This window comes from Parasteatoda tepidariorum, chromosome 6, assembly GCF_982258835.1.
Source record: "Parasteatoda tepidariorum strain Cologne lab strain chromosome 6, Ptep-v5.0, whole genome shotgun sequence".
Taxonomy (NCBI): Eukaryota; Metazoa; Arthropoda; class Arachnida; order Araneae; family Theridiidae; genus Parasteatoda; species Parasteatoda tepidariorum.
The window spans coordinates 6,084,261-6,099,053 of NC_141760.1; the positions used below are offsets into that span (position 1 = coordinate 6,084,261).

General features: G+C 27.0%; 1 protein-coding gene across 4 annotated transcripts in view; it reads right to left on the bottom strand.

Moving 5' to 3' along the window:
• Window positions 1-6,096: 6,096 nt before the first annotated feature.
• The window catches only part of LOC107452888 (uncharacterized), a 77,552-nt gene continuing 68,855 nt past the window's right edge, over window positions 6,097-14,793 (bottom strand). For all 4 annotated transcript variants that reach the window (XM_071179037.2, XM_043044687.3, XM_043044688.3 and 1 more), the window contains 7 exons: window positions 14,646-14,775; window positions 14,030-14,138; window positions 13,197-13,272; window positions 12,622-12,727; window positions 11,291-11,407; window positions 11,088-11,207; window positions 6,097-9,489 (listed from right to left, as the gene is read on the bottom strand). In XM_071179037.2, coding sequence (XP_071035138.2) covers window positions 8,951-9,489; window positions 11,088-11,207; window positions 11,291-11,407; window positions 12,622-12,727; window positions 13,197-13,272; window positions 14,030-14,138; window positions 14,646-14,775 — 1,197 coding nt within the window. In that variant the 3' untranslated portion in view covers window positions 6,097-8,950. The remainder of the gene's footprint in view (window positions 9,490-11,087; window positions 11,208-11,290; window positions 11,408-12,621; window positions 12,728-13,196; window positions 13,273-14,029; window positions 14,139-14,645; window positions 14,776-14,793) is intronic.

Consider the following 14,793-nt stretch of genomic DNA (forward strand, 5'->3'; position numbering starts at 1 on the left):
ATACAAGTTAATTAACGTGTTTAAGATTTTTTTTTATTAACTTGTATTTTACTTATAACATTTTTTTGGACATTTTTTTTTCCTCTTACCTGAATAGTGTAGTTATAATGAATAGTATTCATTTATCAAACATTATTATTCTTGTAATTTTTTTTGCCTATATCATGGTATATAATAATTTCTTAACAAAAATTCAAACTCATCTTTTTTAAAAAAATATTATTAATTTGTAATATAAATACTGTGTGAAATATCATGATTTAAAAAAATCAGACTATTTTCCCCTTTTTATGTATGATATTTTTTAATTATATTTACCTTTAATAAAAAATTAAAATTATGCATTGGTAAGTTTTACTAATTATTTGTCAAATAATTTTCCTATTCATTTATTTTGCCAGTAAAATTTTTAAATGACAGTTTTTAATCTCTTTACATCATGCTAACTGGTCTGGTGAAATAATTACTTAGAATCGCGGCAAAATTAAACATCACTTTATTTCAAATGTTTTATTGCTGCAAAATCATATTAATTAGTTAAACTTATGTTTAGTTGTTTAATGAAAAAGGCAAAATAGTTTTTTCATGTGGGACCAACATGTATGATCATTGATTTATCATTGTTTCTAAGGCAAAAATTATGCACTGTTACATTATTTCATACATCGTTATTTGAAATTAAATCATTTATTTCAAATAAAGTTTTTGTTCATTTGCAAAAAGCATTGTGTAATTTCTAGGGAGTTTTTCCTTGGGTACCGAAGAAAGTGGGGTTTGTTTATTTTCTCCCATATTGAATGCCTGCTCTAAATACTACTGGAATTTCTGAAATTTTAGTGTTTAAACCCCTATAAATTTAAAATTTTTCACGCTCACCTGAATTTAAAAGAAGTTATTTTTTAAACGTTGTCACAGAAGTTCTATATTTTTTTAAATAAATATGTTGTTTTATTGATTAATTATTATCAAAAGTTATAATGTTTTAGATGCATTTATTTGTGCAAAAGTTACTAAATAGCCACTAAAGTTTCTAATACAGTATATTCTTGATATCTCAGAAACCTTGTAACCTTAAAAAAATATTTTTCTCCTTGGCATTATATATCCTCCTAAAGTTAATTTCAATGCCTATGTCGAAGAGTTTCTTCTCAAAATCTTGTTCTATCGAAATTTTTTTCAATTTAGGAAATTAATTTTTTTGGAAAAAACACAATGTAGATTTATTGTAAACCATTTCTTTTCTATTGAATACATAATTATTATTGTTGTACTTTTAAAAATAAAATGATCATTGTTGTATTTAGGCTTATAGTCAACTATCATTGCAAACATATTTATGAGTAGTTATTCTCATGCATCATGACTTTATTTTTTAAAGTAATATTTTCGAATATAAATTTCTACTTTTTAGAATATAATAAGTTCTGATCTTTTTATTTTAAAATATCACTATCTCGAAATTTTCTTAGTGTTCCTTAAACTTTGAGATATCGAGAGTATGCTGTATTTTAATATAAATAAATAGGTAAATTAAAAAAATTTAAAGTCTGTTTTTTTTTTTCCAGTATCTTGTAACAGATATTTGAAATATCAAAATTTTATGTTTTACATGTTTAAATTGTATATCATAATAAATGTTTTCATAATGTGGCAATACTTTTTTAGAAGATTCTTAATGTGTATAAATTTACAAACAAAAATCTGTTGGACCTTATGCCAAAAAAAAAATTTTTTTTTTCCTTCTTATTGGAAAAGATTCCTTGGAAAGATTGATTTTATTTTCCCAAAAAGAATTTTCTTAAAATTAAAGTTTAAACAAATTAAGTATTATATCCATTTATTAATCTTTTATAGCTTTGAAATGAAATTTATGTGGGATATTCATAACACAACATAATCCTTATCTTTACTAACACTGCCATAATATGTATTAGATTAATTACATTAGAGAATTTCAACACATCATAATAATAGTTTAATTTTTTAGCTAGGTATGTGTAATAATTTCATGTTTGGTGTTGCTTGTCAAAACAATTATAATCCACAGAATAGAAGTTTTTATAATAATATTTGTACAGTGTTCATTTTTCTCTAAATTACTTTTGAAAAAATTTTATTACTTTGAAGAGTTGAATGTTGCTCACAAAACAACTTTTTCTGTGATTATTTTCAATATTAGGATCAGGATGTCCAACCATTTGGTTAGATTTGATGTAGTAAATGAAGTATTGATGCAAATTATAAAGTACCTTGTTTAGAGCGATGTAGATTTCAATCTATTTTAAAGAGGTTAATGAAGTCTGGTTTTATTTATTATTTGAACTTTAGGAAAAAGAAATCTGAAGTTAAGAAGTTTTCAAAATTTTGACCACCGGGTGAAAGAAGAAAAAGTTATTAATGAATAGCTTGTGCTCAATGTGCATTTTACTTTCGCTAAACGCAGGTTCAAAATGCATTACAGCTTGCTCATCATTGGCTGGAAGGATTTCTCGATCTTTTGAAGCAGTCTTATGTTTCGCTTGGTTTCAATAAAAAATTGCTTCCGTCCTCTTTCGCAGCACGCATTCTCACCTCGTCTCTTAGAATTTAGTTATCATCTTATTCAGTTTTTTCTTTTGTGGAATGGTGCAGAACGATTTTATATCAGTGACCATTGGCATAATAAAATGTTCCAATGGCATTAATGTGTCCTTTCTTGTTAAAAGCACCGTCTAACAGTCAAAATGTTAACTTTTTTTTGCACTTATCTTTTTTCTATCCCATGGTCCATATAACATATATACTAAATTTTACCGTTATCAGTCCTTTCTATATTCTGTTACATTTCTTTTGACATATCTTCATTGCAGAAGTTATTATGACTCAATATCTTAAAAAATATTTTATTGTTAAAATAAATTTACCACTTAAAATGTTATAAACTTTTTTTCTAACGTCTGTTATAGCGCTGTACGATAAAAGTAAAATAATATAATATATTTGAAGTATATTAAAAAAACTGGCCCCTTAAAAGCCACAATGGGTTGGACCATCCTGCTTTAAATAGCCATCTACAAAATATATAGTTAGATTTTCTTTTTTTTTTACTCTTAGATGAATGATGGTGCTTCAACTCTTACTTCCATATTTATATTACTTTATTGTGCATATTTTAGTCCATTAATGGTGTAAAGTATTAATTTTATAATAGTTGCAATTTAAAGATTGTCATTTGTAAACCATCATTGATCTGTTCCAAAAAAAAAATTTTTATACACATGTTGTAATATATGTACCTTTACATGTTAAGGTTTATTGCTGACAAAATTTCTACTGGGAGTCAAATTCTCATGTTTTTGTAAATTATGAAGTCAATGTTGTAGTAAATGAACTTCATCCATGAATGAATAAATATGTATATTAAGATTTTAATTATTGTTATGTATTTAGACTTTTTCCCCTCCCAATATGTAACTAAACTGATATGTCTTGGCAAGAAACTGCTGGTAGAGTGTAGTTCATTTTTTTTTTCATGCTTTTAATTCGAACAAAGCTTTTGTAGTGTGTCATTGTTATGTGTATTGAATAATCATTAAAAGTATTTTATTGAAATTCATTAATTTGCATAAGGATACCAACTCAGCTTGTGGAAACTTTGAAAATTTTCATGTTTTTACTTTGTTAGAAATAAAAAGAAATGTTTTTTGATACTTAATGTTTGTTTTGTGTCTTTTTAATTTATTTGTCTCAGAAAGTATGAAACAAATTTTGTCTTTGAAAGATATTTTTTTAAACCCTATTATGTTTAATAAATAACAATATTCCCATGGGGTCAAGGATTTTTGCAAATTGTTGCCAAAATATGGAATGTTAGGCAATCTTGAAATTTATGGTGAAATAAGAGGCTGCTATACCCTTTTTTTCCGCAGGCACTGACCTCATTGTTCTTTGCTATGGAAGGTGCTGTAAGTGTTGCTCATTTTGCGTTGCGTAGGACATTGCCCACGCCGATGCCAGTTTATAGGGTTCTCACAACAGAGGACAGCACACAGAGAGAAACATTCATGCCCTGAGCAGGATTCAAACCCGCAGCCATTGGCTTCGCCGCCAGGCACGCTAATCACTTGGTCAGCTGGATTCTATACCGCAGGAGGTATCCTTCATGGCCTCCTGTCCTGCATTGGTAATTTAAAGTATAGAAAAAGTTACTCTAGGTAAACAATGAGAAGTTTCAAGTACTTGATTACTTCTCCACTGTGTAATCATGCCATAATTTGTTCGAAACTTGTAAATATTTTTTTCAGCATTTGAAACTTCATCATATACTTAAGATGTATCTCACTTATGTAAAAGGAGAATTTGCCAGAATGATTTTCTCTCGTGGTATAGCATCCTTTTAAGTAGTCACTGAGGCTTTAAACTAAATATACCTAACATCTATAGCTATTATTTCTCATAAAAAACTCCACTGCAGCATTGTTACCTTTTCTTAGGATTAATAATCTGAGAATATATTAAGTTGTTTGTAAGGCAATTGCTTTTTTATGAAAATGAAAAACGATTTTCTTAGAGTGAATAAATATTTTATTTAATTATCCGTTCTGATGTACAGGGTGCAAAGTTGTCCTTATATTTCTTTTTTAAAAAAAGTGTCCTTCATTAAACATTTCAATAAATGTTTGTGATTTTTCAAAATTTTTGTTGAAGTTAAAGGAAGAATAAATATTTATCTAAAAAATAATTGAAGTTGATAAAAAATAATTGATTGAATTTGAATAAAATATTGAATTCAAATTCAAAAATAATGTAAAATGGAAGTTGATAAAAAAATAATTGATTGAATTTGAATAAAATATTGAATTCAAAAATAATGTAAAATGTAACAAAGTAAATAAAAAAATGAACCACAAAGTCTTCGTAGCGCGTCAACTACGATATTAATTTATAATAGTAATTTTTTTTTTTTTTTTTATACTTCCAGTGTTTGAGACACTTTCCCTTGATTTGATAGCATAAACGCATTTGATGGGGGAGAAATGTATGTTATAAAAAGGTCTTACCTCTCTACTCCCCCCTCATCACTATCTCATACTCTACTGTTTTTCACAAGATAATTCTCGTTTTTTGCTACTACTTAATAGTTTTCCATGCTTGGACTATTTTCTCTCCTTTCTTTTTATAAAAAAATTAAGGAAATTTTTGCTTAACCTTAAAAAAAATTATCTAATTTTTCACGATTCCTTTTTCACTTAACTACTTCACTTGTATATTTGCGAACTCATGTTGGTGTTGTACAAATTGCTCCCATTAGAGAATCAGCATCCTTAAATTTCGATTATTTTAATCTATCAGCGATTTTACGAGTTGTTATTCGCCGGTTTGCATTTATTAGTGAAGTCGGTTATGAAAAAATACAATTAAGTCCTCGGTTGGAAGAAAACGAAATTCCTTTCTGAACAACACAATTTGTTTGTTCAAAATGCTAACAGTTTTTTTTTCTTCTTCAAATCTAACTAGATATGTAAAGCAATACTATTTTATATTTAAAAAAAATATTTTAAAAACTAAGCTTACTATGTTATGAATTTATTTGGCTTCTTAATAGTCTTAATCATAAAAAGCATTTGCAAAATGTATAGGGCTAAAGAATCTATTGAACTATTTCACATTGTGCATTTTTAAATTTTACCAGTTCTCATGTAAAATATTGCCTCTATTTATATACTTGTGTATTATAAAATATTTGCTAAATAGTCACCTAATGAAACTCTGTTTATTTGACAGATATTACTTTTTGTGAACTTAATCTTATTTCATCAAAACATGTTGCTCGTAAAAGTTGCATAGTTTAAAAATAAAATCTAATAACGTAGTGCTGTTTCTAAACTGTAAGTATTATATATTCATCTAATTAAGCATATCATGTGAAAAAGAAGGGTTGGGATACCTGGAATTTAACAAAGTGAAGGAGAAAGTGGTCAAAAATATTGAGGAAAAAAAACATAGGATATTATTTAAGAACAGACCCCAAAAATGCTAGCTTTCGAGCAGCCAATCAACGAATCATTGTTTTAAGGAATCTTAGAATTGACTATAAACACAAATAAAGGAGACAAGTTTAGAAAAATCGCATACTTTGAGGTTTATTGTTATAATACACAAAATGTACAGAACTGAATCATACATATATATTCTTTTAAATCTTTTGTAAAAAATAAAATCATTAAGAGGTTTCACTTATACTGTACATTATATACAATTTTTAAAAGAGTTTAGAATAACAAAAAATTAAATTTCAAAGTGCCATACTTTTTAACTTATTCCCCCACATCAGCATTATTATTATTTACAATATTCTACACAATCATACAAGTTCCAAGCAAGAAATTATACTAATTTACAAACATCTCAGAATACTTTCTTATAGAAATTTTAACGTTCATCATGAAATGTTATTTGTACTTCAAGCTATTGGTTCTAAATTTTTTAAATTAACTGCACATTTTTTTGAGCAATTTGTGCGATGAAATTAGAATTGCAAATTCTAAAATAAATTAGTAGACCCTATTCCAAAAAGAGCTTTATAACTCCAGTTTTGCAACATTAGTTTTCATACATTTATTAGGAAAAAAAAAACATTCATAAAATGTTATATTCAATTAAACTAAACAATTTGAAACATGTTATGGCATAACAATTGTTACAATTAAATGGAGCGTTAAAAGTAATGAAGAAACAATTTAAATTATTTGCCTGTTCAGTTGTATAAAACAAACATCAAAAAATAGCTTTGAAAAGACAAATTTCTTAATAAATAAAATATTCATATAACATTAACAAATGGAATTAATAAAGTATAAGCCATTATTGCACACTAGATAAAAAATCTAGAAATAATACAAAAGCCATAAAAAATAATTAACTTTTATAATAGGTATAGAGAAGATTAAACAAGTTCTTATAACAGACTATAATAAATTTCATAAAACTGCTATAAACAATGATTTAAAAACATTAAATGAAAATTTTATTGGTTCCAAATCTTCAGGACACAATAATAGATTTTTTATTATTATTATTTTAACAATAAAAAAAGTTAAGATATTAAGAAATATGACATTTTTTAAACGCAAAACTTAAAAATTATTCTATCAGCAAAAAATTAGGAATAAAAATATTTAATGTTTTTAAGCACAATCTTAAATTTTCTTAAACAGAAAACACAAAATATTCATTTAAACAATAATTTAATGTGATAATGGTGCAACATTTTTATTTAATGCAGTAAACATTTATTTTGTTACTCAACACTCCAAAATAATTAGCAGCAATAAATTGTTAAATGAAAACGGCAAGCTGATGTTTAATTCTAGTGTTGTTTACACACATGAAACTTCTATGTTCACAATTTCCAAAAACATCAAGCTTAAGATTAAATTGATAATGAATTGATTTCCTCCCCCATTTTTTTTGCAATTTAATAACTATTGTTGTATGAAATCTGCTGATTAAAAAAAATAATCTTTAATGCACTAAGTTTAATACTTGAGAAAGTTAAAATTATAAAAAAAGAATTTAAATTAGAAACTTAAAAAAATAGACATTCTAAGTTGTCTTATAAGAAAAAAGTTAACATTCAAATTGACTTTAAAAAATAAAATTCCAGGAATGAAAGCTTTAACTGCTTCATGAAAAAAAAATTCCCTTAAGTGAAAATTTTAAATTTTATCGTCTGGGCATCTACTATAAAATGTTTTAATCCCGTTTCTTTAAAAATTGACACTTTTATATGCACAGTAACTCACAAAGAGAATCATAAGATAACAATGCCTTTTTCTTCATGCAAAGCGAAAAAAATTAAAGATTTTTGAAAATTACTGACACTTAATTACTTAAATTATTCACACAAAAAAAAATCATCACAATATAACTTTTTCAAAAATAAAATGCTTAAATAAAAGACTGATTTTTATTGGCCAAATTTATTCCAATCAACTCTTCTAGATTTGATTAAATTTTAGAATTAACACAATAAAAAAAAAACAATTGTTGCATAAAGACTGATTAAATATTAGAAACTTTCCAGTAAACTGGCATAACTATTTAAGAATCTGCTTTTGGGAAATGTGAATATAGAAGTTCAACAATTCAAATATCGAATGTAAACAGCCTTGTATACAGAAATTAGATAATTCAAAAAAAATTTAAATTCAGAAATTTCCTGAATTTAAATTTTGTCTGAGGAGTTATAATTTCTAAAGATGCACCAAATAACAATAAATTGTTCTTAAACTAAGAATGTTTGACAATGAATGCAACTGCATACCAAATATTTAGACCAAAATACACAAGTAAACTTTGTTTATGTGTACGTTAGTTAAAAGTAGTTTCTTTCTCAATTATCAAGTGATGTGAAGGTAATTAGCTTAATTACCAATAATTTTTCTCTCAATTATTAAGTCACATATTTAAGATAATTTGCTTAGATACTAATACAAATTTTTTGAATAGTTTTTTTTAAAAATTAGATTTTCTTTAAATTAGATTATAAAATAATAAGATTTCTTTGTTTCAAATTAGATTTAAAATTAAAAAAGGTTAGGTTAAATACAATTATTATTTTTAGGTTTTTTTTCTTTTTAATTTATAGATTAACCTTTTGCAGGCAAAACAATGTATGGAAAAGGTTATGCAGAATTGCTCGCTGTTAACTCTTAATCTTATATTTTTAATTAAACATTTTCAATAAATTAGTAATAATTTTTAAGAGTTTATTATAATTAGGAAAGTGAAACTACTTAGTGAAATTTTAATATAGTCAGCAAACAATGGTCAAAAACCGAGTATTTGGTGCACCTCTAATATTTTGATGAATTGCGTAAAACATTTACTCAAACTCTCTAACAAAAAAAGTCCAAAATTATTTAAAATATATATATATAGTATGTATATTTATATATATTCTGATTTCTCAGTCTTTTTCGGCTTGAGGTAGTTGCATATTACTGGAATGTTGCGTGAGGTCTGTGCTGACTACATCAAACGTCTTGTGTGATTTGAGGTTGGTTTTCTTGCATGGAATGCAGTTCTCATAATCTAAGTCCTGAGACGATGGGCTTTTTCCAGTCTTTCTACGATGCTTTCGTTTCTTTGAATGATGATGGTGGTGGTGATGGTGATGATGACGATGGTGGTGATGATGATGCCTGCGATGCTTCTCCTTGTATTTCTTATGACGTTTTGTTTTTGTCTCACCTCTCTCTTTCCCTTCTTCTACATCTCTGTTGGATTTTGTTCGAGAAGCTATTTTTCGCTTTGAATGCTTTCTCTGCTTTTTCTCTGATTTAGAATAATTTAAGGAGGAAGAAGGTTGGTGGTTTTCGGTGGTGTTTGTGACTTCTGTATTTTGACTAGGTGATAAAGAGTAATCCATGAAACAACTATCATCACAAGAGGAATCATTGACACTCGTACAACTGGAGTCTTTGGATTCGTTTTCATTTGGAACCCCTGCAAAATTAAATAAGATCATTTAAAGACACGATCATACCATCATTCTTTTACTTTTACTTTTCATTTACTTTTTTTACTAAATTTCGATCTATTATTTGCTGATGTATTTTTTTGTAACCATGGTATATTTTTTTTTTGTGTGCCTGGCAACTTTGATGCATAATTTCTTTGTTTATATTCCACATGGCTTCTTGCCTGTCTTTGTGTTAATTGTCTGTGTAAATATAGACTGAAAGAAGTAAAATCTCTGAGAAAGAATTTAGAATGTGTCCTTTAAGTGAATTGATGCTTGACGGGCTTGGCTTACTCGAAATAGAACAGAAAGAGCAGCTGCTAACGTAACTGCTTCGACAACCCATCAGGATCGAGATATCCACACTACGTCTCTCGCAGGTATCCCATTGCAAACGATAAATGCGGGTCAACATAAAATATCAAATTAACATTCGAAAAAGTATTCAATGTAATAAATTAACGTACATAAAAATATTAAAAAAATTAATTTACACATTTACATTAAATAAAAAAGAATTTTATTGAAAAGATTAGGTGCCTACTGTAAAATATTTACGATGTGATGGATGAATAAACAAATTTCTTTAATATTTTTAGAAATTTCAATTTGAACATGATCTTTTCTTTTCAGTACAAATAATAAATTTTCAATCTATGTTACAGATGGAAATTCCTTTTCTGTGAATACAGAAAGTTTTTATTTGATTCAAAGGCTTCGATGCCTACTATAAAGGTACCACTGGTTACGATTCTGTTTCTATTCTTTTATCATTTGCACTTCATCTATTTCTGCAACTTAAATCCTTTTCATTTCAAAACAAAATAACTTCATTTCTTTTTCAAATGTGGGTGAATACAAGCTTCAAAAATAAACCAGTAATATTAACATTAAAAGAATGACATTTGTGACGGGTTCATTAAGAAAAGACGATACATACGGGAAAATGAAAAATTTGGGAATATCATCGAATTATCGAGGTTCGGCTGTAATTCAGAAACAGCTTTTACATCCAAATAAAGAAGTACAATACAGCATATGAAGTGAAGGCTACTTCAAAGCATGTAGTATGTATTTTTGCACCTTATATATTAATTTCAATATTTTATTATATGCACTTTTAGGTGGGCGGGGGGGGGGGGGAATACAATATCATTGCCATACTGATTTTTGCATTTTTTAAAACAAAAAAATGGGACAGAAAAACCAAGTTATATTAATCTCTTGTGGTAATTTTATATGAAATTAAAATAATTTATTTTAGATAAATTATATCAGATTTAAATTATATATTAGGAAAAAATCAATATTGACATATTTAGGGCTGAGAGAGAGGCCATCCTACAACAATTTCCTAATTATGTCAGCTACATATATCTCATTCTGCTTCAGCAAAGACAGTATTTTACATGTTTTGAAACATACTGTAACATAATTGTACTGTAATTTGTAAATAATTATAAGTCTCATCAAACCAAATAAAAACATGTTTATTATTTTCCCCTTTGTTTCCACATAAGAAAATGCATCGACTCTGCCACGCTTAAAAATCAAACAAAGGAATAACTAAATTATGAAATACTTTTGTGTTTCTTTTTAGGCGTGGAAGACCGCAACCTTCGAGGTGCTTTCCCAGAACAATTTTCCTTGCATTTTGACTCTGATTGAAAACCTGCATTTTCTAGCCTTGAATCAGTTCCACCTGTGTTAATTATATAAAGTTTAGATTTTTTAAACATCGACAAATCTTATATTGAGGTGAATTTAGAAATAAATCAAACTCACTTGGAATAATATCAGGAGGTATGAGCCTGACATTTTTAATAGGTATTTGGCCGGAATCACCGTCGTCAAATTGAACGAAAACTCTGGGTTCTGACCAGTCTGCACTGGGACATGGCGCTACAAAATTAAAGGGGGAAAAAAATCAGACAAGTACAAGAGGAAAAAGCATCTTATGCAAACACTTTTTTAAACTTAAGAAAACATTTTTTACAAACAGGAGAAAATCTTAAATTACTGGGTGAATGGAAAAAGTTTATTTCCCAGATTAAATTAATGCAAAAGAAATGCACCTAACTGAGACAAGTTTTATTAAAAGTCTTATTTCTATCTTAAAATATGATGCCTCCTTATGAAAAAAATATAATTGACTTAATCATTCAAAAGTAAGTTTTATATGAGATGAATACACAACAATTAAGTTTGCATATTTAAACATAAATAATGATTCAATAACTTAGATTTAAATAACCGCACTTCAAAAAAATTTTTTCTTCAATTTATTAAAGAGAAATTTAAACTAATTCAGTGTTTCCCAACATTGTTGGGTGGTTGATCACATACTAAAACATCTAGAATCATTTAGTGACTCATCTGAATATAAAACTGTATGTTAAAGAAAAAGGAGCTATTCATTCACAAAATATCCAACGAGGAGACTGAACTCTTGCTCCATATTTTAGAAAACATCATAATATACGGGTAAGAAAACATTAGCTAATTCATAAAAGATATTACAGTTTCTTTCTCTTTTTAAACTTTATAGAGAAGTTAGGGAAGAGTGCCGGTAAAAACTTTTTCAATCTAATACTTTGCTCAGTGATATTAAGTTTTTATTGAAAATAAAGTTGATTCATAATTTGAACAGATTAGGAAAAACTAACACATTTACAATTATTTATTACATTAAAAAAGTAAAAGAATAAACAAAACAGAAAATCCGTTTTTCGAGGCCCAGTAACTTATCGAATTCCATTTAGTAATTCTGAGTAAAATAATGTAAAAGAACTAAATGTAACAATGATACAGAAAAAAAATTAAATATGATTAACGAAATAAACTTCGTAAATTAAAAATTACAAGCATGGTTATCATATTGGCTTGAGGCCAACATTTTAAGGGCATAAAAAAATTTTTAACCCAAAACTGGTAAAATATTTATTCAGTTACAATATTCTATACTAATTTATTTAGCACAATTAAGTTTCCTTAAAAAAAGTTAATAAATTAAAGTTGACACAAAGGTAACAAAATAGAACAAGCACTCCATTAATAGATCTTGTCAATCAGATGCAATGAGCAATTGGTTAAGGAATATTTAATTAGATTCTCACCTTTTCCAATAACACCAGGATAAAGACACCTGTACTGTTGGCTCCAATATGCACAAACTCTGGTTCCCTCAGGCAGATTAGAAGTCACAGGCTTGGATTCAACAATCTGTCACAAAGTAAGCAATATAAGTAATTAGATGTGCAAAATTCCTTCTTAAGATCTTAAGAAGAAAAAAATTAAGGAAAAAATTATGCAAATAATTTCGATATAACAGAGATTTACCAAAACTATGATTTATTAAAAAATTTCTTTCATTTATCCACCATTCAGTAATAAAGCTAAATTCCTTATATGAAACCAGTTGCACAAACAGCTCTATAACATGCTTCAATAATTTTACATGATCACAGTCCAAGTAACTTAAAATAAATAAACAAAAAGTTGGTGAAAGAAATTTTCACTCTACTTATTTAAAATTCAACTTTGGTTGTTCTTATGCTTTAGAGAATTTGGGCAACCTTTTGCAAAGTTTTGACATAGGTACTTTATGCACGAAAACATACTTTTATTAGAATACCGGGGCAAGCAAAACATCGTACAGAAAGAGTTTGATGTTATTTATTAAATTACTTACTGTTTGCGTTAATAGCTCTTCTCTAGTAAAAGTATGAAGCTTGTTTCCTCTCTGTCCATCTAAAGCAATGCCATATCTAAAAAATATTATTCTAAGTTGAGTTAAGGTTTTACAAATAAAAATAAAGTTATGACCTATTTTAAGGATGTCTAACCCTTTTCCAGAAGAGGGCAATTTAAAAAAAATTGACTTTTTGAAACAGCAATAGAGATTTAATTATTTTTTACTGTTTATAAACTACATACATCTTCAGTTTTTAAATAAATTCTTAACCATTTGTTTTGAACTCATTGTACTGAAAGAAGATTTTTAATAGAAAGAATTAAAAATGTGAGAGCACTTGACCCCTCAAATTTTAGAATTTTGTCATATTTTGGCTATTTTTCAAAGTTTATGTAGTTATGTGATTTCTAGTTGTAGGGAGCAGTATATATAGATCATTAAAACCATTGATCTTTAGGCCACATGTTCTGCATTCTTAATCGATCTAATAAATGAGATAAAAACTGCTAGAAGGTACAGTTTGTGCCCCTTTCATGCAAACCTATTAAGCCTTAAAACTATCAAGATAGCATTTTAGAGCATAAAAATCTGATTTTTTTTTAGATCAAAACTAATTCATAAAACATTTTAGTTTTATAATTGGTATTAAAACTTGGATGGGTATGTGCATAATGAATTTCTTAAAATAGAATTAAAACAATAAGTTTAATTAAGGTTAAAAAAAATACAATTTATTTTTCTTTTTTACTTTAATTAAACTTATTTATTTAGAGCTTAATTTACTTAATTAGAGCTTATATTAAGATTTTTAAAAATAATAATTCATTTACCTATTAGAAGTAATACATTCTTTAATGTGACCAGCATAAAATAATCCTTCTTCTAAAGCTAACAAACGATGACTTTCTACAAGATTTTCTATAGTTAACTTGCTTGGGTCTGAAACATTAAAAGTAAAAAACAGATATAAGACATATTTGATGATATGAACATGATATTCATTTAAAAGAAAAAAAATATTTATTTATATTCTGTCAATGGCTGTCATAATCAATCATTAAACACATTTTGCTTCAGACTAAATGCATTTTAACTTATTTTTATTTATTTTTGAAAAACAACTTTTACCTTTTCAATTATTCAACTATTAAAAGACTTAGACAAAATTATTAACTAAAATGAAGAATTTTAACTAATTAGGTGCTAGTCATGTATTTCAACCCAACCGAATGATTCTAATCGAACTACTAACAAGTAAATATTTCCCATTTCAATATAAGAAAGGTATTTCTATTTTTCTGTAAAATAAGCTAGTCTAGTTTTAAATTACAAACATGTATTATCAAAAAGAAATGTAAAATTTAAAATTCTTATGAAAATACATCTAGTGATTAAGACATCTAAATTGCTGCACATTAAATTTTTTTAGAAGGAAAGATATATTACCCGGATAACCTAGGGGATTTTCAGTAGAAGTTTCACAATTTTCATCAGTTCCCAAGAATTGACCTTTTTGCCTCTCTTCAACCAAATGACATTTTACAAACGCATCATACAGATCATCCGGAACACCATCCTAATAAAACCAAATAAA